Source organism: Ceratotherium simum, chromosome 6 (genome assembly GCF_057802395.1).
Source record: "Ceratotherium simum simum isolate JZ-2026a chromosome 6, ASM5780239v1, whole genome shotgun sequence".
In the NCBI taxonomy this organism is placed as follows: domain Eukaryota; kingdom Metazoa; phylum Chordata; class Mammalia; order Perissodactyla; family Rhinocerotidae; genus Ceratotherium; species Ceratotherium simum.
This window is the reverse complement of record NC_141905.1, coordinates 31,240,934-31,263,942: the sequence shown is the minus strand read 5'-3', so window position 1 is coordinate 31,263,942 and position 23,009 is coordinate 31,240,934. Positions and strand designations below refer to the sequence as shown.

The window sequence follows — 23,009 nt, the reverse complement described above, 5'->3', positions numbered from 1 at the left end:
AGGGAAATTGGAATCCTGTACATTGCTGGTGGGAATGTAATATGGTGCAGTCACTGTGGAAAACAGTTCGGTGGTTCCTCAAAATGTTAAACAGAATGACCATATGATCCAGCAGTTCTACTCCAAGGTATATGCCCAAAAGAATTGAAATCAGAGACTTAAACACATACTTATATACAAAAGTTCATAGCAGCATTATTCACAACAGCCAAAAAGTGGAAACAACCCAAGTGTCCACCAACAGATGAATGGATAAGCAAAATGTGGTCTATTCATACAATGGATACTATTCAGCCATAAAAAAGAATTAAATTCTGACACATGCTACAACATGGATGAACCCTGAAGACATTACGCTAAGTGAAATAAGCCAGAAGGAAAGGAGAAATCTTTCATGATTTCAGTTATATGAGTTATCTAGAATAGGAAAATCCATAGAGACAGAAAGTAGAATGGTGTTGCCAGGGGCTGAGGAGGACTGGGGGTGGGGAGTTATAGTTTAATGGGTATGGAGTTTCCATTTAGGATGATGAAAAAGTTTTGGAGATGGATAGTGGTGATGGTTGTACAACATTGTGAATGTAATTAATGCCACTGAGTTATTCACTTAAAAATGGTTATAATGGTAAATTTTATGTTATGTGTGTCCTACTACAATAAGAAAAAAATCAACCATTGTTCTGAGAAGGGGTCCATGGGCCTCACCAGGCTACCAAAGGGATTCCTGGTCCTAACAAGGTACAGCATCCCTGCTGGGGGGAGAGAAGCTATAGATGCTAGAGGCAAGGAGCCTGTTGGAGAAGTGAGGCCCTGGGGACTCCAGAGCTGGGTGGAGGCTCTGCCAAGAGTGGAAGGCACCTCCTCCAGCTCTCAGGGAGGGGCAGCTGGGAACAAATGGGCACACCACACTGTCCCCATATGGGGATGTCAGCCTCTCGCAGCCACCCTCCTCTCACACGTATACTATCACAGTCCCTCCTAATTGACCCTTATAACATGATTTTAAGTTGCAGTGTTCAGCTGTTACCTCCTGCCCAAATCTCAGTAGCAGACAGATCTCTTCATCCCTGCAGTGAGCTGTGGTTCTCCCGCTGATGTCCTGGGAGCCGCTAGCCTGATCGGTGATTTCCTCTGGCCAGTTTACTTCTCCTCTTGGATTCATGTCTATGGTCTCTGAAGTTCCTCTCTCCCACTTACTGCCTCTGAGAGGGAACCTGGGGCCACAGGAATGGTCAGTAAGAGAAGGCTGGGGGCTATTTAGCCAAAAAGAAAGTTGCACAAATTTTCAGCAACTGTGGACGAGAGAGAGCAGTCTGCCTTGCCTGATTTCTCTGGACTGGCTGCCTGATTGGCCCCAGGTTCACACATCATCATGATGTTAGAGCCAGACAGTCTCTAGTCCCAGCTTGAGGAGGTTGCACAGTCCGGCAATGAATGCATGCTGAACTGCTTGTCTAGATTATCCCGTCCACCTGAGCCAGCCTTGAGCCTCCCAGAGTGGACATGCATTCATACTTCAGTTCGTCCATCTGTAAACGTTGGCCCAGGTCACATCTCCAATTAAAGTGAGGAATAATGGACTGAAGAAGCAAGCCTCAAATTCCAGAAAAGGATTTTGTATTTATCAATAATTGATATAAAATAAATGTAAGATATTGAGAATGAATAATATATAATCATTTTATGGTGAGAAAATGTTCTATAATATATATTTTGTGTGTGTGTGAGGAAGATCAGCGGTGAGCTAACACCTGTTGTCAGGTGTTAGCTCCTCCTCTTTTTGCTGAGGAAGATTGGCCCTGGGCCAACATCTGTGCCCATCCTCCTCTACTTTATATGTGAGAATCCTCCTCTACTTTATATGTGGGACGCCTGCCACAGCCTGGCTTGATAAGCAGTGTGTAGGTCTGCACCCAGGAGGGATGTGAACCTCTGAAACCCGGGCCTCCGAAGTGGAGCACACGAACCTAACCACTATGCCACCAGGCCGGCCCTATAATATATTTTTAATTGACAGGACAAATAGGTCTTAAAACAGGATTGAGTTTCAAGGCACCTCATGAAATCATTGTGTAACATAGAAACCCATCATTTACACATCATTTCCAGACCATTGGGTTTATCTATTTAACACAAGCATTTTTTTATCTAATGATTTTCATTTATTACATCTGTGTTTTGAAAAGATCGCTTTGGCAGCCAGGGCCATGTGTATGATTGTGCAAGTTATACGCTGCGTGAGGACATGTATTTAAGGAAGTTGTCTTTCACATTATAGACCTCAAAGATTCGTATGTTATTATGAGCATTTCCAGCAGATGGCAGTAAAGGGTGTTGTGCTAACAAAATCAGGGAAGTCAAGTGTCTTGAGGAAGGGATGTCTTTTCTAATTTGCACAAAGGTACCTATGGGCCAGTGATGGCCTTGTTGGCAGGGATCCGGAGGAGAACAAAACTGGGGCCGGGGAAACCATTTAGACACCCGTAGCAATTATCTGGGCGCCAAGAGAGGAGAGCCTTAACTCAGGTAATGGCAGGCAAGAAGCGTGGAGAAGAGGGGCAAAGCTGTATGAGATTGTCCAGGGCAGGAGGAGGTGGGGAGAGGGAGAGGGCAGGGTAGAGAATGCCTCCCAGGTCTCTGGAGGAGCTGTCAGTCCCAAGGGCAATGGGAGGAGCAGGTGTGGGGGAGTGAGTTGGGTTTGGGGATGTGATGAGTTTGATTTACCTGTGGAGCGCCGAGGTGAGGCTGTCCCGGTACCATCACAGCAGGGCTGGAGGTGCAGATCTGGTAATATGGGCAGGTGGGTGGAGGCTGGAGCCATGAATGGATGGGATTTCCCTGGAAGACTGCATGGCCCGAGCAGAACAGGGGGCCCAGACGGAGCCCCAGGGGCAGCGTCACCTGGTGGGCAAGTGGACAAGCAGGAAGGGCCAGGGAGGAGACAGTCTTGAAGGAGTGGCCGCTGCGTGCCCTCTGTCTCAACTCTCCATTTAATGTGGTATTTCCCATCTCCTGTGGGCTGGGATAGCCAGTGTTGGTTTCGATTGTGTACAAAATGAGAGGACACAGCCTCTCCCAAAATAACGTGCATGATGAGCTTTCCAACATCCCTTTTAGCTACAGAAGTCATTTTCCTTTACTACAGATTTTCAGCTGTATTCCAGATGGTTACTATTGCCAGAAGTGTGACTTCCAAGAAGTGAGGGGTTTGCTGTGGAAGTCTAGAGACTTCCATAGAAGTCTCCACCACTTCACAGAATAATGATCTTCCCACAAAATTTGCAGTGAAACAAATGTGTACTATATAAATCCCATTTTCCTATTGATTGCCAGTAGAAGGATACTTGTGTTCCCAAGATCAATAAAATCACTCAAGAGTGTAGCAAACTTTTATAGTTAGTGTGAATGTATTTGTCATAATAACATTTGAAAACATTAATAATGATTAATGTTATTTCAGACATTTAAATGGTAAAGTCCCTGTCCCAAGGAGTGTTCAGACTAAATATCCAACAGAGAAAAGAACTCCTTGGTCTAGATTTTCTGCTGTGTATTACTAGGAAGTTTTTCTCTCTAAAGAAAAAAGTTCTACCTCTGCTTTTGCACTAGAGCACAAAGTCAAGGTTTCTTTCTTATAACTTATTTCAGAAGGGCTGGTCCAGGAGCATAGGTGCACGCTCCTCACCTGAGGCTGAGCCTCACCTGCAGGCCCTGCATCGTGCCACCTGCTGAATCACTGCCTTTAGTCTCTTCCTGTGCTGCCAGATTTTCCTTCTGTGAATCCAATGTCTGTGCATCTCTCTGTCAGGCTGAAAATAACCTGACCTTCAGGGCCTTCCTGAAGGCTGCAAGCATGCAGTCTTCCCATTAGCCCTGCTCTCACACTGACGGCTAATTTGATGAACTTGGGAGGATGCCCAACTGCTTCCTCCAAGTGCAGGTCACAGAGGCAGGCAAGTGATGGTCCAAGATGCTCCATTAAATTCTATTGCTCAGAAGCTTAAAATTGGGAGGTTCCTTGACCCCCACCCAACCACCTATCTAGAAAAAGGTGAGCGGAGTGCCCCTTTCTCCCAGGTGGAAGGCCCCCAAGATGAGCAGGGGCAGGAAACCTCTTCATATTGAGCAGAATGGGGAGCTGTACATTTAACCTAGAGTCATAAAGCAAGCCTATGTGTGACCGCTTTATAACGACATTCCTTTTGGAAGGGAACCCTTTTTAAGAGAAATAAAGGGTTGGGCAGCAGCCTTGAATGCAGAAAACCAGATTATCTAATACAGCATTAATTTCAAATACTCTATCCGTTGTCCCAACAAGCATGCTCCTACATCTCAACCTACAGTGCCTCAATCTTTGACTCAGCAAATACAGTCACTGTATAAATGAATTGTTGGTAAACACAATAGTCATTGCCTGATAACCTGGAAAAGATGGCGTGAGAAGGAATTTGCAGTGATTTAGCTCTTTTCTTTATGGAAATGCCATACAAATATTTAACTCTAATGCTTATTTTATTCTAATTTTTTATTAATCACATTTGCTTAGTTAATATGGCATACTTATGCCAAGGGTTTTCTGTATTGCCATAGATTTTATGAATGATGTCAATTTCATGTGCTATTTTGTTTCAAATTAGGCTGATTGTAAAGACTCATACAGAATCGCCTGTTAATTTTAGGGTTTAGTATTTATGCCATGGTACCAGAATATCCCCCCGACACACACATACACACACAAGATATTCATGCACACATACTTTTTTCCCCCATGTTATCAGTGAGACAAGACATTGGCACATTGCCTCCAGCTTTCTAAAGGAAAGAATTTGTCTTTAAAGGCTCATTCATACTTTTGAAGGCAGACAAATTTGATTTAGCAGACCATCCTTTAAAATTGAGGAAGAAAGAAAAATAACAAAATAAGACAGATGAGGAAGGGGAAAAGCATATAGATGGTGTAAACCAATTCTATAGATTTTTTAAATTTTGACTCAAAAATTTTGATAGCATGTGAAATAGTTTTAGGAAAATTCCTATTTATCAACTTTTTACCAAATGACATGTTTGTTAACGTCAGAGCCACGCTTAAGTCCTGAGGGATATGTGAAAATCCCTTGAGCCCCAAGCTACTTTCTTTCCCAGGTCTCATAGGTACCTTCACTAGGAATTCACTTTTCGGGTTAAGCATTTCCTCATCCCACAGTATAAGTCAGTTCCTCCCATCCACTTTCCTTTAGGACAGGAGGGATCTAGGGTATCAAGTGATGAGGAAAAGGAAATTCTGACAGGGATCCCAATGAGTACCAAAGACAGACTTTACCTTTATCGCTAATCTTTTTAGAGATGGTCCTGCTCTCTGTAGACTGGAAGAAACTCAGGTGCTATGTTAGGGTTCTGTTTTGGTCAGGATTAACTTCTGCTAACAGTGGCTTAAACAAGCAAGTCTCTCTCGCACACAAAAGATGTCTATAGAAGACAGTCCAGGTTGATAAGAAGACTCCACTGCCATAAGAGACTCAGGTCCCATCTATCTGTTGCTCTTTAATTTACAACTTCTTCCTTTTGCTCAAAGGTGGCTGCTCAAATTCCAGCCATCATGTCCTCCATCCACCAGTAGAAAGGGAAGAAGGGCACAGTCCCTTCTTTGATGGACACTTCCCACAAGTACCATACAACACAACTGCTTGCCTTTCATTGGCCAGAACTTAGTCACATGACCACACTTATCAATAAGGGAGATTGGGAAATACTGTCTTCCTTCCTGTGGTTATGGGCTCAGCAAAAAGTCAGAGGTCCATATACTGAGGAAACTGAGGGAGAATTAATGTTGAGGGACAACCAGAAGACTTTGCCACAGGATCATGTATCAGGTCTTGCTAAAATATCTTACTTGTCTATGACCTGAGTTCTTCTCAGTCTTCTGGATTTCTTTTCTTGCCCAGACATAAAACTCACAAATGAATAAATGTGATCAAACTCAAAGTCCATTTCCAAAAGAAAGCTTTAGAAAGCTCAGACCCTTTTCTGTGATTGCATATTAACTCCCCCTTGTCATTTCAGCGGAAATTCTAGAATTGGCTGGGAATGCCGCGAGAGACAACAAGAAGGCCCGGATAGCCCCGAGACACATCCTGCTGGCAGTTGCCAATGACGAGGAGCTCAACCAGGTACGTGTGGAGCCTGGAGACAGGCCACGGAATGGGTTTACCAAACACGCCACTGCATGTGGACTCTGCCGGTTACAAACCGTTACTGCCTCAGTTCCAGGTCACTTTTATACAAAAAGAATTCTGATCATATAAGAGAAGAAGTTCTTCCAGCTATATCATTCAGATTGTAAAGAAAATTGCCTCTGGAATAGGTCTTGTTATATATTCTGGGTCCCACCAGACCTTCTTTTCCTCTTTAAAGCAAGCTCTGTGTGTTGCTGGCAAATGTGCAGCGCACACATGTTATTCTCTTTACGGTTTCTTTGCCCCAACTTTGTTGATGATTTATTCTGATGAGGGCAGGAGAGTCCGTCTTTATATATTAGGACTACTGACCCTCTGTATTTTAGAACTGACTCCAAAGTAGAGTGAATCCCCTCCAAGGATGTGCAAAGTGGCAGGTAAATAGGATAAGAATTTTTATTTATATTTATTTTCTAATCTCATTCTTCTCAAATTGTCTGTGGTGAAGAATCAGTTCTCATCTTCAATCCATTGTGGACTGATAATTTCCAAAAATACAGTAAAAAATAATCACTATAAAAATAAAACACAAAGACATACAAACTACAACCCTCAATTTTTTATTAGACCCAATAGATATCCAATAACTCTGTCAGTTTGCTATAAAAGTTTCTAGACTCTGCCTTGCAATTTCTGTACTTCTTTTGCCTCAGACAGGTAACTGGCAGTTTGTGGACCAGCCCTGGTCACAGACCACACTTGGAGTGGTGCCACTTAGGATGTGCAGAGTGTATTTGCGTGGTGGCGCATGTCGATTTGTGAAAGGAAACATGTATCATTTGGGAGGCACACGGTCAAACATATTCTACTGATGGAATGCATGGTCCAAAGTGTGGAGACCACTGGTCTGTCGTCAGCTGGGTCGAGTCTGAGTATTGACTTTTGAACCCAGTTTTGTCAAGCTGTGCTTCCCATGTGTGAAGCTCTTTATCCTCTGTTATGTCTGGAATTCCAGAGCCCTGGGCAACATCCCTGGTTTCAACCTCTATAACCCTTCACTTTGCTTTGCTTGTTTTGCTTTCTGGACAAGATCACAGGATGCCTGGATACCTACAAAGACAGGCTCTACAAGCAAAACAGGGGAAAGCGAATTAAACTGCATATTCTGCAGCGTCTTCGAGAAAGCAAAGACCAGATTTAACACTTGTTTTGCCAACAGTCAGAACTGTATTAAATCCAGCACCAGCAAGGTCTTTGCCACCTGAGCTTGTGCGTTTTCTCTCTTCAGCTGTTAAAAGGAGTGACCATCGCCAGTGGAGGCGTCCTGCCCAGAATTCACCCTGAACTGCTGGCCAAAAAGCGAGGGACCAAAGGCAAGTCGGAAACTATCCTCTCTCCTCCCCCAGAGAAAAGAGGAAGGAAGGCCACGTCAGGCAAGAAGGGGGGCAAGAAATCCAAGGCTGCCAAACCACGGACATCCAAAAAGGTGAGCCCGGCTGCATCTGTGAGCGAGGGACTTTCAGAACAGGAGGAAAGTCGAATGATCTAAAGATGAGGGCATAGGCAGCATCGCTGAGGGACTGAGGACTCTCCGCAGCTTGGTGCTGGGAGAAAATGACAGGAATGTGTATGTAGAATAAAGGGCCTTTGAGACTGGAGCTCAAATCATCCAGCAGGGTTCACTAGAAGTTTCCAAACCCAAACCATGGCTAGTTTTCATATTTCCAGGTCCCTTCCACTGCCCCCACCAAAATCTTAAGTGAGAGGGGCTAGCCTGGAACTCCACTTTCATTTCCCTACAGAGCTCCGTGTTATGTACTAAAATCTCTCCAGTCTCCCCTGGCTGGTTGTCTGGGTCCAGCCAGTGGAATTTCAGGTGTTCAGACAGCCTGATACACTGCATAGCTAGAGCTCGGCGATGCCCTTTGTGGAACGCCCTTTGTGGAACGATCCTTTCATGTGCTGCCCAGCACGATAACCGCTAGCCACATGTGGCTATTTGCATTTGAATTAAAATTAATTAAGACTAAATCAAATTCGAAATACAGTTCCTCGGATGCACCAGCCACATTTCAGGTGCTCAGAAGCACTGAGCAGCACCAACATAGAACATTTCCATGGTGGCGGAAAGTTCTATTGGACAGCGCTGCTCCAGAGGCAATCAGATTTTCATTCCACAGACCTCCGTGATAACACAAAAGAGTGCATGAGTTCCCCCACTGCCACCGCACCCCAGGGAAATCCTGGGGAGAAGGGAGGTTGAGCAGTGTGCGATGAATGACCCCACTTGGTTCTGACGCTTGTCATCATGAGCGGCAGGCACTGAAAAGAGCAGAATGACGCGCCGTGTCCAGGTCTGAGGGAGGCCTCCAGGTCCGTGGGAAGCCCTTACACACTCTGGTTTTGGCGGTACTCTTTCCTCCCCTCATATTGCTCTCCCTTGCTCCCCTCCATCAAAACGGCACATCTTAACGCCTAACCACTTCCTTTCCCATCCAAGTTGGTGGGAGCCATGGGAAAAACCTAATAAAGGCACTTCAGGCTTTTTCAGGATTATTTCCCATTTGTCCTTCTGATTTCCACCAACAGTCCAAACCGAAGGACAGCGATAAGGAAGGAACTTCAAATTCTACCTCTGAGGATGGGCCAGGCGATGGATTCACCATCCTGTCTTCAAAGAGCCTTGTTCTAGGGCAGAAGGTAATAAAGAGAATCGTGATGTGCTGTCGTAAAACACTACTGCATTTTTATAACCTACTGTTTACGAGCAATGATGCCGCCTTCATCCCCTGCTCCCCTAATACGGCTTTCACTCTGCTCTTGAATTATTCATTTTTAAACTAAAGAGCTATGGCAGTGTCTGCATCGTGAGAGTAAACAAGCTCTTTAGTGCTGAGAATTGTTTGTGCAGACATTGGTCAGCCAAAGGTAAGCAGAGGGAATCTTTCTAGTCAGTGGATGGGACGGCATGACTGGTTTTGCTGGGAATTCCTCATGCTTCAGTTATTTCTGTGCCCACCGAAAAATCCATAGCCAACTGTCTCCAGCAGGCTTTGGGAGCTCCGCCTTACATGGTTCAATGTCATGTATCAAAGAAAGAAAATAGAAATATATGTTTCCTGAATATCCCTGGTGTTAGAAATGAATTATTTGCCAATAATTCAGTCCGCTTGCCTTTCTCGATGGCAGAAAGAAAACGAACAGGGCTATACATTTGAACAGTTTTCAGCAGCACAACAGCAGCCTAGCCAGACATGCAAATAATTCATTCCCACAAGCATAAAGTTTACGGAACAGATCATTTATCTGCCAAGTCAACTGGGGCTGAAATAAGATACACGAGGAAACCGTCGGTTAATCATGTCTCTGGTAGCCAAATGTTTGCAGCCTGGTAATAGTATGAACCGCTCTTGAAGCAGCTGGGAAGAGCATGTTATAGGAAGAGAGCATAAACGTGGCAGGTTCCTAATTCATCGCTGATGAAGGCAGGGAAGCAAAGAGGTGGAATTTATGTCCCCTCTAGGGGCCGTCCATAGTTCCATGACGATTAGCTTTCTCTCACTTCTCTAGGGGAGCATAAAGTTCTTGCTCACATGGGGAGACGATGGAGAATGCCTTCCATTCCCCTCAGCTATGAACACATAGGGCAGCATTTCACAAGTGTAGCCAAGAATGTGGTCCCCAGAAGGCAAGGTGGCCAGACGTAGGCAGATCAGAATCCCGGAGCCCGTCACTTCTCTCAAGCAAGGTCGTCGGCTTCGCATTCCTGCCCCCAAAGTTCTGTGCTGAGGGCACAGGAGAGAGCAAGCCCTGCTCCCTTGCAGGAGCTACTCAGAGAACACGTCACCGACACCAAGGCCACCCGGATTGGGAAATGAAGGCACAGCTATAGGGACAGGAAGGGGAGGGGAGGTCCCATTCCTGCTCCTGGAAGGGGGCAGAGCTGTTGCCTGCTGCTAGCCTCAGAGGGAAAATCATGTCCACTGAGCTCAGAAGAGCCTACTGAAAACCAAACACCTGGGAAACTTGATACGGTTGCTCCGGCATGCAGCCCTTTCTGTCGACATTCAGTATAAATAATCGAGAGAATTAACAGACGTGAGGTACCATGGCAAGATTTTTAATAGGATTTGATCTTTCCCACACTCTCCATCTTCTCTTCCTAACACAGCTCTCCTTGACCCAGAGTGACATCAGCCATATTGGCTCCATGAGAGTGGAGGGCATTGTCCACCCAACCACAGCCGAAATCGACCTCAAGGAAGATATAGGTAAGGTCCTGAGACTTCGGTAGACGTGCCGTAGAATAGCCCAGTGTTCAGGCGGATTCTTGTGAAGGTGGTCATTGTCAACTGGATATCTCCTGCTTGGGGGACCATGTGAAACTCTGCCTTTGTATGTAATTGAACATCATTACTAGAGGATAACTAATTTGAAGTCTGCATATATTTTTGAAATTTTTATTGAAGTATTATATAAAAACCGATCATTCATGCACAGCTTGATGAATTTTTCTCAAAGTGAACACAACTGTAACCAGTGCCTTGATCATGAGCAGAACCTTACCAGCACCCCAGAAGTCCCCCTTCTCCCCTCTCCTCCACTCCCAGTTGCCATTCCCTCCAAGGGTCACCATTGTCCTGTCTTCTAACAGCATCAAAGGGTGTCATCTTTTGTGGATTTTATAGAAATGAAATCACACATTATGTCTTCTTTTGTGTCTGGCTCCTTTGCTCACTTTGTATTTGTGAAGCCCACCGTGTTGCTGAGTGTGGTGTAGTTCATTCATTTTCTTTGCTGTGCAGTATTCCACTGTAGGGATATACCACTTTTGATCCGTTCTACCACTGGTGGCATTTGGGTAGTTTCCAGTTTGGGCTATAATCAGTAATAGTGCTATGAACATTGCTGTACATGTTTCCGGTAAAACTTTACATAAGTTTTAAGCTTAACTATTGAGAACCCCATTGGTAAAAAGGAAATGGACATCTGGGGAAAGTTAGGCTGTCTGAAAGGCTACACCTTGAGTTACTTTACCAGTGGATTGCCCCCTGTCCCACGAGTGGTAGGGGAGCTGTCCCCAGGCTAGGCGGAGGAGCTTGGGGGGGTAAGCTATCAAGGGCACTAGAAATAATAACATACGAAATGGTCACCATCTCATCCATTTTATAAGACAGAAGTGACTGAAATTCTCCGTTGAGAGAGTGAAGTGAGCAAAGGGCTTTGTCCCTAGGATGCAGGGCTGGCTTCCCAGGTGGGCGATATCGGGCAGTTGCTAGTAGCCCAGCCCTGGGTGATAGCACAGGGCCCCAGGCTGCTGGGCTCACCTATGCTTCCCTCTTGGCATCAGAGGCCACCTGCTTTGCTGAAAAGGAGATAGGACAGCACTAGGGGAGAGGGCGGGGGGGACAAACAGCAATACAGAGCAACAGGACTTTTCTCACACACAGAGACGGTGAAAATTCGCTCTCCATTCTTCAAACCCAGGCCAGGCCCTACCAACTGCCCTCAACGCCTCCCCTGTGGGAAGACTCACCCTGGTGGCCTTAATCTTGAGCTCTGTTTGGAAGTGCGTCCTAGCTTCTCACAAACAAAACAAGTTGCAACATTCCTTCTTTATCATTTCTATGGTATTTGCATTTTCATATCAGGAAAACAATAAAGATATTTCTATTTTTTTAAGTGGCGTGGTGATAGTAGAAGAGAAAGAATGCTGGCATTGAAGCAAAATCTCAAGCTCAGATTCCAGCAGTGGAGGTTCTGGAGCCAGCAAGGGTCTGTGTCCTGGATTTTATGAATCACTTCCTAGCTGTGTGACTTTAGGCAGGTTTCTTAACCTCTCTGAACCTCAGTTTCCTCACCAGTGACGATAACAGTAGTATGTGTCCCATAGGGGTATGGTGAAGACTAAATAAGATAACGCATGGATGGGGCTCAGCACAGTGCAGGGCTCCTAGGCATCTGATAAATGATAGTCTTTATTGTTGCTAAGTTGTCAGAAGGCATCCCTCCCATTATGGTTCCATTCTCCACTACTGTCACCCAAACCAGTCACCCCATGCAGATAAGGCCCTGATTTATTCTTTTTAAACCATTATATGTTATTACAGAAAAGTTTGAGCATACACAAAAGTAGCAGACGAGTGTAATGAAACTCCACTCACCCAGCTGCAGTATCATCAACCCAAGACCACGTTTGTTTCAGCTCTCCCCCTCCCCTCCCCCACCAGGCATCGTATTATTTTCTCTGTGAATATTTCAGAATAAGGGCTATATTTTTAACAACATAACCACAACACCATTAGCACAACTAAAAAAATTAACTTAATATCATCTAATATCCAGTATGTGTTCAAATTCCAATTGCATCATAAATGTCAATTTATTGTTTTTATTTGTTTATTTGATTCAGGATCCAAATAAGTCCACACGTTGCAATTGGTTGATAAGTCTCTTATAACCCACAGGTTCCCCCTTCATCTCTCTCTCTTTTTTTTTTTTCACTTTTACAATTTATTTGTTGAGGAAGCCGGGCCATTTGTCCTGTAGGGTTTCCCGCAGTCTGGATTTTGCTGATTGCATCTTCCTGGTGTCGTTAAACATGTCTCTTCTCTGTCTTTCTTATAAGTTGGTAGTTGGATCTAGAGGCTTAATGAGATTCAGGTTCAAACATTTTTGGCAAAACTACTTGGCCAGTGATGGAATGTTCTGCCATCAGGAGGCACATAATGCCCAGTTGTCTCCCAGTGATGCTCCTTCTGCAGGTTTGTCAAGGTGGGACTATTCTAATTCAAGCATTCCTTCTTCGTTTCTTCACTGGAGGCTTCCACAGACAGACAGTCCCGCATCAGCTCTCCAGGCTGCTGTCTTCTTAAAGGTCTTAAGGGAAGTGGGTGGACTCACCTCGCCTGTCACACGTCCCCATCTGGCTCTGACTTGAGCGCAGAGTGCAGCCACTCAGACCTAGTTCCTCTGCTGCCCAGTGGGAACCTGGCCACCAGCTGCGGGTCCCAGCCTGCTCCAGGCTTCTGTGACACAGCAGACCAACACTGGCCAGGAGTCTGAGGGCCAGAAAGGGCACTGAGAAGCACTTGGCATAGCCTGTGATCACCGTGTCCACATTGTGTCACTGAAACCCAAGCGCATTCATGAAAAAACCCCCTCCCTTCTCCACCCCATCCCAGTGGGGAGTAACTGCTGGGATAGACATTTTTCCTAAATGATCTGCACAATGTACTGTGGTTTCCAAATATACTTGAGTGTCTGAGTGTGGAGTGGGGGAGCTCCCTTGCCCAGCCTCTAGGGAAGCCTCTGAACTGAATAATAATAACAACAATTCATAACCATAGAGAGAGAGCTGAGACTTGCCCAAGACATCTAGATCACCAAATTCATTGGAAGAAAAAATACCTCACCGCCCACTGGAGAGCAGGTCATCCTAGTCTGGACAAAACACCCATATGTCATCTTGAGGCATGAGGATCCCCTGTTGCACAGAGGTGGGGTTCCTGCTGGGCCAGAGGGGGAGTCCTGCCATCTTCTGGGGGTCCCACTTGACCTCTGTGGAAGCACAACCCTGAAATAGTGAGTAGGGAATTATCTTAACATCAAAAACTTGAGGGATCTCCCAGCAGGAAGGTCCTTAGAGATTAACCTCGCAAATTTCTGCATTTTTCCTTTGAAAATCGAGGCCCAGGTTGGGGGAACAACATTCCTGGCTGCCCTGGGCCTGTGTCTGTCCTGTGGCCCCAAGGACTTACAACACACAGGTGGTCATGAGATGGGAACAGGATCCCAGAGCTCTTCACCCAGAGGTTCCTGCTGAGCCATCTGTCACCTAGGGCCTGAACTCCCCATGTGACTGCATCCCCAAGGGTGGCTCTGGGACTAGGCTTAGGAGCTGGTGACACGAGGCAGGCTGCAGGGTCTGTGAGTTGCCCCCAGTGTGGGGTGCTGCCATCAAATCAGGACACTGAATTTAACCAACACAACATGGGTACTGAACCCCGAGCACACAACACTGGAGCCTCAACTTTTTAAAAAGATCACCTTTAGGATTCATGCTGTGTGACTGTTTTATGGCCAAATCACTCCCTAAAAAGTTCCTTTAAAAGAGTTTCTAAAACTAAAATCTAAGTTTCTAAGACTAGAACCTAAGTCCTGCTGGACAGAAGCCCAGAGACCCCAGTGCCACCAGTGACCACTGGCAACCAAGATTTCAAATACAGAGTTTGATTCCTACTTTCTAAGCATGGTTTGTTTGTTTGTTTAAGGCCTAGTAAAAATATGTCAAATAGTGTAATTAATGACATTGAAAAGAGCAACTACAATGGCTTTCCATTGTTCTCCTTCACAGGGAAGGCCTTGGAAAAGGCTGGGGGGAAGGAGTTCTTGGAAACAGTAAAGGAGCTTCGAAAATCCCAAGGTCCTTTGGAAGTAGCTGAAGGTAAGTGGGGAACTGGGCCCATATTCCCAGCACGGCCTCACCACCCTCCTCTCCAGCAGTACCTGCTTCGTGCATGTTCAGTTTGCAAAGCAAAATATGCCTTAACTAATGAGAGAGCTATTTTGGCTCTCTCAGATCATTTGAGAAGGCCTGTGTAGATCACTTCATATGCTTTGGAGACTATAAAGCATCAGGATAGTTCAATTCAGTTTGCATCAGATCACCCAAAAATGGTCTGGAGCTATTGGTAACTTTGTGTGTGTGTGGTAAAGTACACATAACATAAAATCTTCCATTGTAACCATTTAAAAGTGTACAATTCAGTGGCATGACATACATTCATAATGTTGTTTGCCATCACCACTATCTAGTTCCAGAACTTTTTTGTCACTCCCAGCAGAAACCAGTTAAGCAGTCAGGCCCTCCCCTAGACACTGGCAACCACCAGTCTGCCTTCTGTTTCTATGGATTTGCCTGTTCTGGACATTTCATATAAGCAAGATTATACAACCCTGAAACATTGAGTAGGCTTCTTTCACTTAACACAATGTTTTTGAGGTTCATCCATGCTGTAGCATGTATCAGCACTTCATTCCGTTCTATAGCTGATTAACATTCCATTCTGTTTATCCATTCATCACTTGGGTTGTTTCCACCTTTGGCTATTGTGTCTAGAGCTGCTATGAACATTTGTGCACATTTTTTTGAACACCTGTTTTCAAGGCTATTGGGTAACTTTTTCACGGTTAGGTCCAACTTCAGATCTGTGTCCCCACCACACCATCCCCAGTGACCATCTAGTTGGTGCCAAGTGCTGCCCTGATGCTGGGCCTCCGAAGACAAAAAATCCCACTCCTGCTCTCAAGCACTAGACAGTCTAGGAGGAAAGACAGACACATACATGGGCACACAGAAGGCGCAGAGAGGTAGGAACAGGATTGCAGAGCTCTGCCCTGCTTGGGGCGGAGAGGAGGCTCCATGAGGATATAAGACCCACTTGGGGGCAGGGACATTGTGACAGTAAGGGCTTTGTGTGTGAGAAGGCTCGGGTCATGAGCCAGCAGGGAGTCGGCAGGTAGGAGGAGAGAAACAGTGGCCAGAGATGAGCCTGGGCCCGCGGGCTGTGCTAAGGATCTGGATCTGACCCTATAGAGACAATGTGGGCATCTTTGAAAGTTTAAGCCAGGGACCATATTGCAATAATAGATAGGATTTCTTTTTTAAAATTTTAAGACAGAGCCACACTGAAGTATAAACATACGTGTAGACAAGGATAGAAGAGCTGCATGCAGCTGCAGTGTGGGGGGGAGGGTGGTCTAGTAATATGCAGGGCCATCAGAGGTCTACTCTTACATGGTGATGGGACCAGAGTCACCTCATGTGTGGAGGGGACCAGAGCCAAGCTCACTGCTCTAAGCAAGGGCTGGATAAAACTCCAACGGCCTCTACAGGAAGCCGAAACTCTGGCCTCCACCCAGGGCTATGGCTTACATGAAATCTGTTTTTCTAGGGTAGCAGAGAGCCCCTCACCCAGGCCCAGGGCCACAGTGCCCACTGGCTCAAAGTCTGGATCTGCCACATCCCCCATATGACCATGAGACAGAGCCCTGAATCGGCCATATGAAACTGGGTCTGGACGGGGGTCTAGGGACGCACCTAGCAAACTGTCTGACAGGGTGGGAAGGAGAGGAAACCAGCCACTCCACGTAGAATGGAGGCTGCACCACCCTTCTAAACCAAGTCCCAGAGGCAGAAGATAGAAGGTAGAGAGCAGTATTTTAAAAGATCATGACTGAGAATTTTCCAGAATGAAAGACATGAGTCTTCAGATTGAAAATATTGAGTATAATAAATGAAAAAATCCAAAACCTGGCCCATCGTGGTGATACTTCAGAAGTTCAAATATTAAGAGAAACCTGGGGGCCAGCCCGTGGCGTAGCAGTTAAGTGCGTGTGCTCCGCTGCTGGTGGCCCAGGTTCGGATCCCAAGCGCACACTGATGCACGGCTTGTCAGGCCATGCTGTGGCGGCGTCCCATATAAAGTGGAGGAGGATAGGCACAGATGTTAGCCCAGGGCCAGTCTTCCTCAGCAAAAAGAGGAGGATTGGCATGGATGTTAGCTCAGGGCTGATCTTCCTCACAAAAAAAAAAAGAGAAACCTGAAAAGCAACCCGAGAGGAAAGGCAGATCGTTTGTAAAGACGGTTCCCCTGACAGCTTACTCCTCCTCAGCACAAAGGATGCTTGGAGGCAGGAAAGAAATATCTTCAAAGCATTGAGGGGAAAAAGCTGTCAACCAAGAATTCCACACGTTGCTGTTATTGTTCAAGTGGGCGGGTGAAAGGTGCACGATTTCAGACATGCAGAAGTTGAGTCCGAAATCCACAGACCCTTGCTGAAAGGGCTACAAAAGACTCACCGGAAGAAACAGAAGTGAATCCAGAAGGAAGGAGGGGGCTTCAGGCAGCAATTATGAGCTAAGAAACTGGTGCACATCTGTGAGGTCTAAGTATTCAACACCGGGGGCCAATCAGTGTTAGTTCCCTGGAAAGAAGGGATTGGTGAGGTGAATCTGGAAAAGAGGAGACAGTTCATCAGGTTCTAACACCATATTGCATTTAGTTTGAAAACACCATCAGTTGTAAGATATGCCATTAAGAAAGAATAAATTTCCAAGATGCGGTGTCTAACAGGAGACCCCACATAAAGCCAGGACATAGTTTGAAAGCAAGCAAGACCTGAACCCACCATGCAGAAAGGGCAGCAAGTCCATGTCTTGACCTCGGCAGTGGGTGGGCCGAGGGGAAAACAGCCCCACTAGAGGATTTGAACCACAAGTCGGTTCTCCTACAGATTTGCAGCCGAATCCAGTGTGGCCCAAAAGCCTCAGGTGGGGAAGTTAGTGGAATGGGACGCTGGTTTGGTGGTGTTCCCAGGTGACATAAAAGCATATGCGTCTTCTCTCTGCAAGAGCAGCAGCGATTGTAGGAGGCAGCCTGATTCCAGCCGGGAAGCTGGCTGGGCAGGGGTGGGAAGCGGCAGTGGAAATGAAGCAGACGGGCCTGGAAGAGACAAGGCGGCAGCAACCAACCGGTGGGTCCAGTGACAGAGGTGGAGAAAGGGGAATCGGGTTTCTGGAGAGAACGATGATTCTGTTGTGCACGTGCTGGACCTGGGGCCCCAGAAGGGGCACCAGGAAGTTCACCGAGGTGCCATCACTGCTGAGCGGTTAGTGTAAGCTGAGGAGAAACGCGGTTTGCAGGTGGCTGTTTGGGAGCCAGGGCTGAGCACCTGCAGCAGAGAGACGAGCGCTGGGCGCGGACAGGCAGGGAGAAGAGGGCCTGCTGCAGGAAACTGAGGCAGAAGGAAAACTGCGGTGTCTCGGACACCAGGATTAGCAGTAGCAGCTGCCCAGCGGGGCAGGGGGGCCCCCCTGGAGTCCCCTTTCCCTGTGGTGACTCTGAGAAGGTGCCGGGCCTTCCATCCTGTGATGAGCTGGCCCGAGGGAAGGTTCTGGAGGCTCCTTGCAGCAGCACTGCCGTCCTCAGAGCGCAGATCTTCACCAGGTGAAGGTGACTTGCCAGGTGACATCATAGCAGATAAAGAGTGTTAGTAGGTGCTTCTACCAAATATCAGTGTCCCAGTCCCCGAGATAACCAGACCCTTGCCCTCAGCACCTCCAGAGAACATTACAAATCATCACAGCTGCAAGCCATGCTCTCCATCTCCAACGGCCATGGCAGTATTTGTTCTAGGCTGATGTGTGATCATGGCTCCCTTCAAGATCTAGTGTAAGTAGAGGGCGTCAAAGGGATGAGAGGCACGCCACTTTTTCTTGATTAAATATTTGACTTAACACTGCCATTAGGAGTATATTCCTCTTATTTAAAAAGGACTTTACATTAAAAAGCTGGTAACATGATCATATTTTAAATATACATAAAATAAATCAACCCAGTTTGTCAAGAGCCGGAATCTCTCCAGCATCTGAGAGCAGTAACGGCCTCGAGGGAATTTCCCCAAGCAGGGGGGCCAATCCCCAGGGTGCTAGGGTCTCTGCAGAACAGCTCCCAGACTGCAAGGCCAACAGGGACATTCTGCTTCTGGTGTACAAATGTACGTGGTCGTAGAGTCACCCAGTCATGACTGCTACCTCCTTAGTATGGGAGGCGTTGACTGATTCTTTCACTCACTCATTCACTAATCAGAGAGTCGGCACCCAGCAAGGCACTGGGAAGGCCAGGAGCTTACAGGCTCAGCTGACACACCAGGGGTCCCACGCATCTCGTCTGCACCCACCTATGCAGGCATAGGTGCTCTAACACCGTGGACGGCACTAGGAAAACTGCTCATAAACTAAGTGGGCATCGTCTGTTTCAGATAAATCTTTGAAACCAACCCCACACATGGCTCCAGAAGGCAGCAGACACACATTTATGTTATAAATGCTGCCCGTAGGGACCAGAGCCTGGCCACTTCAGGAAGGCCAGGGACACAGAATGGTTCCTTGAGTGGCACAGAGCCCCAGCTCCACCGGGCAGGGGGCTTAGGGGCAAGCAGCACGTGGCTGCAGCCGCAGCTGCCCCAAGGGGCTGGGGAGTGGCCGGTGGGTCAGACCGAACCCCTCCTCTGGGGGTCAACAGCCACGGGACTTCCCTCAAGCTCCTCAGCCCCCACAGAGCTTATCATCTCTATCACTGGCGGGAAATAGGTTTGGGGGAGAAAAAAGTTAAAGTAAGGACTATGATCTGAAATTATGGGACAATGCTGGCAAAATTCAATTTCACCACCCATTTTGAACCCCTGCTCCCTGCGGGCTCCTCAGGGATGTAGAGCTGATCAAAACGCAGTCCGTGTCCGCGGGAGCGGACAGCCAAGTGCAGTGGATCCTAAAATCACTAAGCACAAGTCATAGACCAGACCCACTGAGTCAGGAGGGGCGGGACACACACACACACACACACATGCACCTCTATTTGTTAAAAGCCTAACAGCCGTTGTATTGGTTTCCTATTGCTGCTGTAACAAATTACCACAAACTTAGTGGCTTCAAACAACACAAATTTCTTCTCTCAGAGTTCTGGAGGTCAGAAGTCCACAATGAGGCTTAAGAGACTGAAATCAAGGTGCTGGTCAGGCTGGTTCCTTCTCAGAGAAGCTTCTAGGTTTCGACATCCCTTGGCTCCTGGCCGCATCACTCCAATCTACTCTATTGTCACATCGCCTTCTCCTTACCTTTGACCTTCCTGACTCCCTCTTACAAGGACCCAGGTGATTACATTTAGGGCTCACACAGATAATCCAGGATAATCTCCCCATCTCAAAATCCTTCACTTAATCACATCTGCAAAGTCCCTTTTACCACATAAGGTCACATTCACAGGTTCAAGGGATTAGGGCATCTACTCTGTGGGGAGGCCATTCCTCAGCCTACCACAGCTGCCAGCGATGCTTCTGATGTGTACCTCTGATTAGGTAGCCTAACCTAGTGACTAGTTGGCAGACCGTGTGAAAGTCACATGCTCCACATTGGCATTGAACACGTTTATCTGAAGCTTGCGCTGACTGTCCAAAGCAATTCCGACACAGCTCCTGCTTTCTGGTAAACGTACAGTCCCCATCAGAAGCACGGAACATTGTCCAGCCAACTTCTCAATCGCTTCCTAGTCCCCCGCGCATCTAAGAGGTACACGTGAGGTCCAGCCCAATCCCCTGGCCTAAGGTGAAGACATAGGAAATTACCTGCAGCATTTCTCTCTCATGTCCCAGCCGCCGTCAGCCAATCCAGCGGACTTGCAGCCAAATTTGTCATCCACTGTCACATCCCTCAGTGGGGATCCGACAAATGTGAAGAACAGCTTGAAGAGACCATCAAAAACTGCCTGTCAGCAGCAGAGGACAAGAAGCTCAAGTCCTTGGCGTTCCCACCCTTCCCCAGCGGCAGGTAAGACGCCCCTCTCCAGGCGGGCGGGAGGGGCTCTGAGCTTGTTCATCCAGCCTTCTCCCTGGGAACCAGCTGCCCTCCCGCTTACTCACATCCAGTCTGGCCATTCCAGAAGACATAAGCAAGGGCTCCTGGTGCAGCCAAGCATGCTGGCCACGTGACAGGGCAAGAAACCCAGTTTCCATCCTTCAGAACACACGGTAAAGGGCGGCTTCGGGGAGGAGCAGAGAGCAGAGTGATTTTTGGAGAGTCTGTCATGTTCAAAGCCCACGTTCCTACCAGCTGTCCCTGTCTAGATCAGAAAACACCAGGCTCGAAGGCCTCAGCCTTGGCTATGGTCCACAGCCAGCAGCAGCAACCCCACCAGGTTAGAATGTGGAATCTCAGACCCCACCCTAGACCACTGCCTCAGCATCCCCAGGGGATTCCTGTGCTGCTCTGGGGGGCAGGAGAGCCAGGAGGCTGAGGCTGTGACAAATATACCCGGAGCAGTGAAACGTTCTCACCGAGGGTTTGCTTTGGGAGGTTAGAAGAAATGATTTTTTTAATTGTCACAGACCCCCCCGGGTGCAAGGGCAGTATTTCAGGTAAATAATGAGGCTATCTGTCCTCACATGCAGCATATCCCCCTGCTTCACGCTCACAGCCAACACGAGTTATTGCTTTAATTTTGAACACCTTCTCTCTTGAGATGCCCCTCTGTAACATAGATATGATTTACACTCTCAAGACATTCTGTTTGGAGCCAGGGGAAGGCTAAGAGGGAAATAATGAGCCTAGCTTCCTGCTGTAATCCTATCTCAACCTAAGCAATCAGCACCGGTCTCCACAGCCTGGGCCCAGAGGCACTTCAGGCTGGATTCTTTGCACAGCTGGGACCGCGTGCTATGATGTTCTGGACTGGGACTCTACATACAAGTGAGAAGAATTCATATTAGGCAAGGCACATCCTGGGCCTGCCCAAGGGGGCTTGGCAGCTGACCCCAAATGACACAATGGCTGTGTCCCTGGAGCATGGTGCCGTGGTCCAGCCTGGTGGATAGTTCTGTCATGGCTTCCTCGTGCTTGGGGCCCAGAGTCACCGCTGCTGAAAGTACATTGGCACGTCCATATGAAGGTGCACTTGTGAGCATACATTTTTGCCCTTTAATAAACAATCTGTTTAGCCAACAAACCAGTTTTAAGGGAGCTAATAAAACCTATATTTGCTTTTTTTGAAGAATAGGTATTTCAAATGCTGCATTGGTAGTGTTTTTAAAGCCGAGCTCGACTTGAGTCAGGTGACATAGATTCAAGCACAGGGCACCACTCACTGGTCAGTCCTATGACCTTGGCTAAAACCATGGCGCCTCTCTGGGTCAGCGTGGCACCTGTAAAGTGGAGACAACGTCCCCCTGCCTGTGCCCCTCCCAGGCTGCCCCTCTGACTAGGGTTAAAGAGCCCATGTGTGGACCAGCCTGCACATGGTGAGAACAAGGGCCCGGCGCCAAGGTAAGAAGGAACCACTTTGCCCCCCGACCCAGGCTCAGGGCAAAGTTACTCCGTGGGTCCCAGGGACCAAAGTGACATTGGCTCTTCTTTTCCTTTGGCCCAGAAACTGCTTCCCCAAACAGACAGCAGCCCAGGTGACCCTCAAAGCCATCTCTGCCCACTTTGATGACTCGAGCACGTCCTCGTTGAAGAACGTCTACTTCCTGCTCTTCGACAGCGAGAGCATCGGCATCTACGTGCAGGAGATGGCCAAGCTCGACACCAAGTAGCCACCCCGTGCCCGCGGCTGCACTTGCCAACGGGAATCGGAGGAGAAGCAGAGTCAGAGGAGCGGGGTTTTATTTTTTAAAAGGAGAGAGGAAGGGTGACGGCAGGGGAGCGGAGGGTGGCAGAAAGGGAAGTGGGCAGCAGACTCCTGCCCGTGCAAGGACCCTCTGCATTTTATATTCTCGTTAAAAAGAGCCTCAGTCCGTAATAACCAGGTCTCCACCAGGGGTTCTTTCCATGTGTTTTCTTCCTGTTGTTTTAGAACTTTTTAAAAAAACAGACTTCGTTTTAGATTTATAGCATTGACTTGTACACACACATACAGAGAATCCTTTCAAAACTCTTCAACTCTTCTGTTTCTCCTTTCTGCAAGGAAAGAGGGCATGAACAGGACTTGGGCTTTGCTGGCTGGCTGTACTCGTGATGAGAAGAAAATGGGAAAGGCATCTCACTGGTGCTTTTCTTTTCTGTTTTAGTGACCACCCCCCTCCCCAATATCTGTAACTACTCCTACAAAGGTTTTGCTTCAGGCTTTTTTTTGTTTTTTGGGTTTTTTAAAGAAAAAGAAAATGAAAGAAAAAAAAATAAAAGATCCAGTGTCTTTCTTACAATATATTCTTTTATTGTAACATTTTCCTCGGTTTGGAAAACTGTGTCCCCAGGGGTAGACACTTCTAGAATGTTATAAA

The 23,009-nt window shown here is 47.1% G+C and overlaps 1 protein-coding gene across 3 annotated transcripts in view; it reads left to right on the top strand.

Annotated features, from left to right (window-relative positions):
- MACROH2A2 (macroH2A.2 histone) overlaps positions 1–22,931 on the top strand; it is a 48,902-nt gene extending 25,971 nt beyond the window's left edge. For all 3 annotated transcript variants that reach the window (XM_087432094.1, XM_087432093.1, XM_087432095.1), the window contains 7 exons: positions 6,061–6,167; positions 7,462–7,659; positions 8,763–8,873; positions 10,345–10,444; positions 14,530–14,619; positions 20,388–20,562; positions 22,157–22,931. In XM_087432094.1, coding sequence (XP_087288220.1) covers positions 6,061–6,167; positions 7,462–7,659; positions 8,763–8,873; positions 10,345–10,444; positions 14,530–14,619; positions 20,388–20,562; positions 22,157–22,322 — 947 coding nt within the window. In that variant the 3' untranslated portion in view covers positions 22,323–22,931. The remainder of the gene's footprint in view (positions 1–6,060; positions 6,168–7,461; positions 7,660–8,762; positions 8,874–10,344; positions 10,445–14,529; positions 14,620–20,387; positions 20,563–22,156) is intronic.
- Positions 22,932–23,009: the final 78 nt, after the last annotated feature.